The sequence below is a fragment of the Camelina sativa genome, chromosome 3 (genome assembly GCF_000633955.1).
Source record: "Camelina sativa cultivar DH55 chromosome 3, Cs, whole genome shotgun sequence".
Taxonomy (NCBI): domain Eukaryota; kingdom Viridiplantae; phylum Streptophyta; class Magnoliopsida; order Brassicales; family Brassicaceae; genus Camelina; species Camelina sativa.
This window is the reverse complement of record NC_025687.1, coordinates 3,442,638-3,444,147: the sequence shown is the minus strand read 5'-3', so window position 1 is coordinate 3,444,147 and position 1,510 is coordinate 3,442,638. Positions and strand designations below refer to the sequence as shown.

Here is a 1,510-nt window from a genome sequence, read left to right as displayed (position 1 = left end):
ACTACCTTTTTCTTGATTTCGTCCTTCACTTCATCATAATTGGAAATTGAATCCATTCTCATTTTCCCTTCTACAGTGATAGCATATTCCAGATCCCGACCAAGGTTATCAATCAGTTGCTGGCAATCAACGCGTCCAATATCAGATAGGTTCATAAATTATTATTTTTGTGTGCACCAGGTGCCAAAATTAGCTATGATAACATCATGTGCATAATAATGGGAAGCATTTTGCTTAAGGAATCCATTACAGACTACATAGGTATTTACTATTAACTGCACCACTTCAGATGACATTACAGAAAGATCAGTGACATTTGAATAGAAACTCTATCAGAAAAAGTAATGCTCATCAAGAAATCAACTAACATTATGTCGAATGAGTATAAAGCAGATAGCTTGCCTGGTATGCCGACGAATCAAGCTTAAAACTGGTAGGAATATCAGATCTGAAAACACCACTTTCGAGGCACTCTACGTGACCACCAATATATGTCTCACTTTCAAGAAGTTGATTTTGGTAGAATTTCTCAGGGTCAGCTTGATTTTTGTTGGGACATACAACATTTGCCTTGTAAGCCTGTGCTGAGAACGAAGACTTCCAATTAATGGAATGTTTCACACAGTAAAGATTGCTAAAGACCTTGTAGTAAATAGGAAGTCACCTCAACCATCAGAAGCATTTCACAAAGGGTGCCACTCCCTTTGCGTAAAACCTCATCAGGGACCATTGGAATGATAGTTGCGAGAGAGAAAATGAACGGATTGACATATGTCATGTATAGGTAATAAGTTGCAACGGCATCGGAGACTGAGTAGGAGGCCATTGTCTGTGAAATCATTCCCAGCAGGGGATAGAAATAAGATATAAGCACCTAATTCCATGAAAACCTTGCAAGCACTACAGCATAGACTAGAGAAATCTAACAGTTTAGACCAATTAATTGCTTGAAACCTATGTCCGCTTCTTAATGTTGTGTACTAAAAAGACAGTAAATTTAACATGAGCAATAAGACAGTAATGTTGTGTACTAATAAGACAGTAAATCTATGTCTGCTTCTTAATGTTGAGGACATTCCTTCAACCCTTAAAGAGGCAAATAGTTGAATAACCTGATCAATTATCATCACCTGTTTGTTGCTCTAGCTCATTACAGTATCTCATAATTAGCTCTAATGGTGAAAAAAAATATGTTAAGCAGAAATAGCAGGATTAAACTCTCAGCAATACCTGTGGCTTTTCCTGCGCAAACCGAACCATGTCCTCTGGGTTCACTTCCAGTGGATCATACCCTAGTTTGGCCTTTGTAACAGCCTGGCATTTAATTAAGAGACAAGCATAACTCAATATCATAATATAAATTCCTTAACTAAAGATATATATGACCATAAAAGATGAAATAATCGCTAAGAGAAAGAAGTAGAATTAACCTTCAGACCATGGCTTCCCTGAGGAAGATAGCTATCACGTTTTACCCAAGCAAAACAATCCAAATGGCAAGCGAATTTAG

At 37.4% G+C, this 1,510-nt stretch overlaps 1 protein-coding gene across 1 annotated transcript in view; it reads right to left on the bottom strand.

The window, feature by feature from the left end:
* Positions 1-1,510, bottom strand: part of LOC104778622 (DNA polymerase epsilon catalytic subunit A-like) — a 19,253-nt gene that overhangs the window by 13,466 nt on the left and 4,277 nt on the right. The window contains exons 12-16 of the mRNA XM_019239542.1: positions 1,231-1,314; positions 891-980; positions 665-829; positions 403-579; positions 6-119 (exon numbers count right to left, since the gene is read on the bottom strand). Of these exons, the coding sequence (XP_019095087.1) occupies positions 6-119; positions 403-579; positions 665-829; positions 891-980; positions 1,231-1,314 (630 nt within the window). The remainder of the gene's footprint in view (positions 1-5; positions 120-402; positions 580-664; positions 830-890; positions 981-1,230; positions 1,315-1,510) is intronic.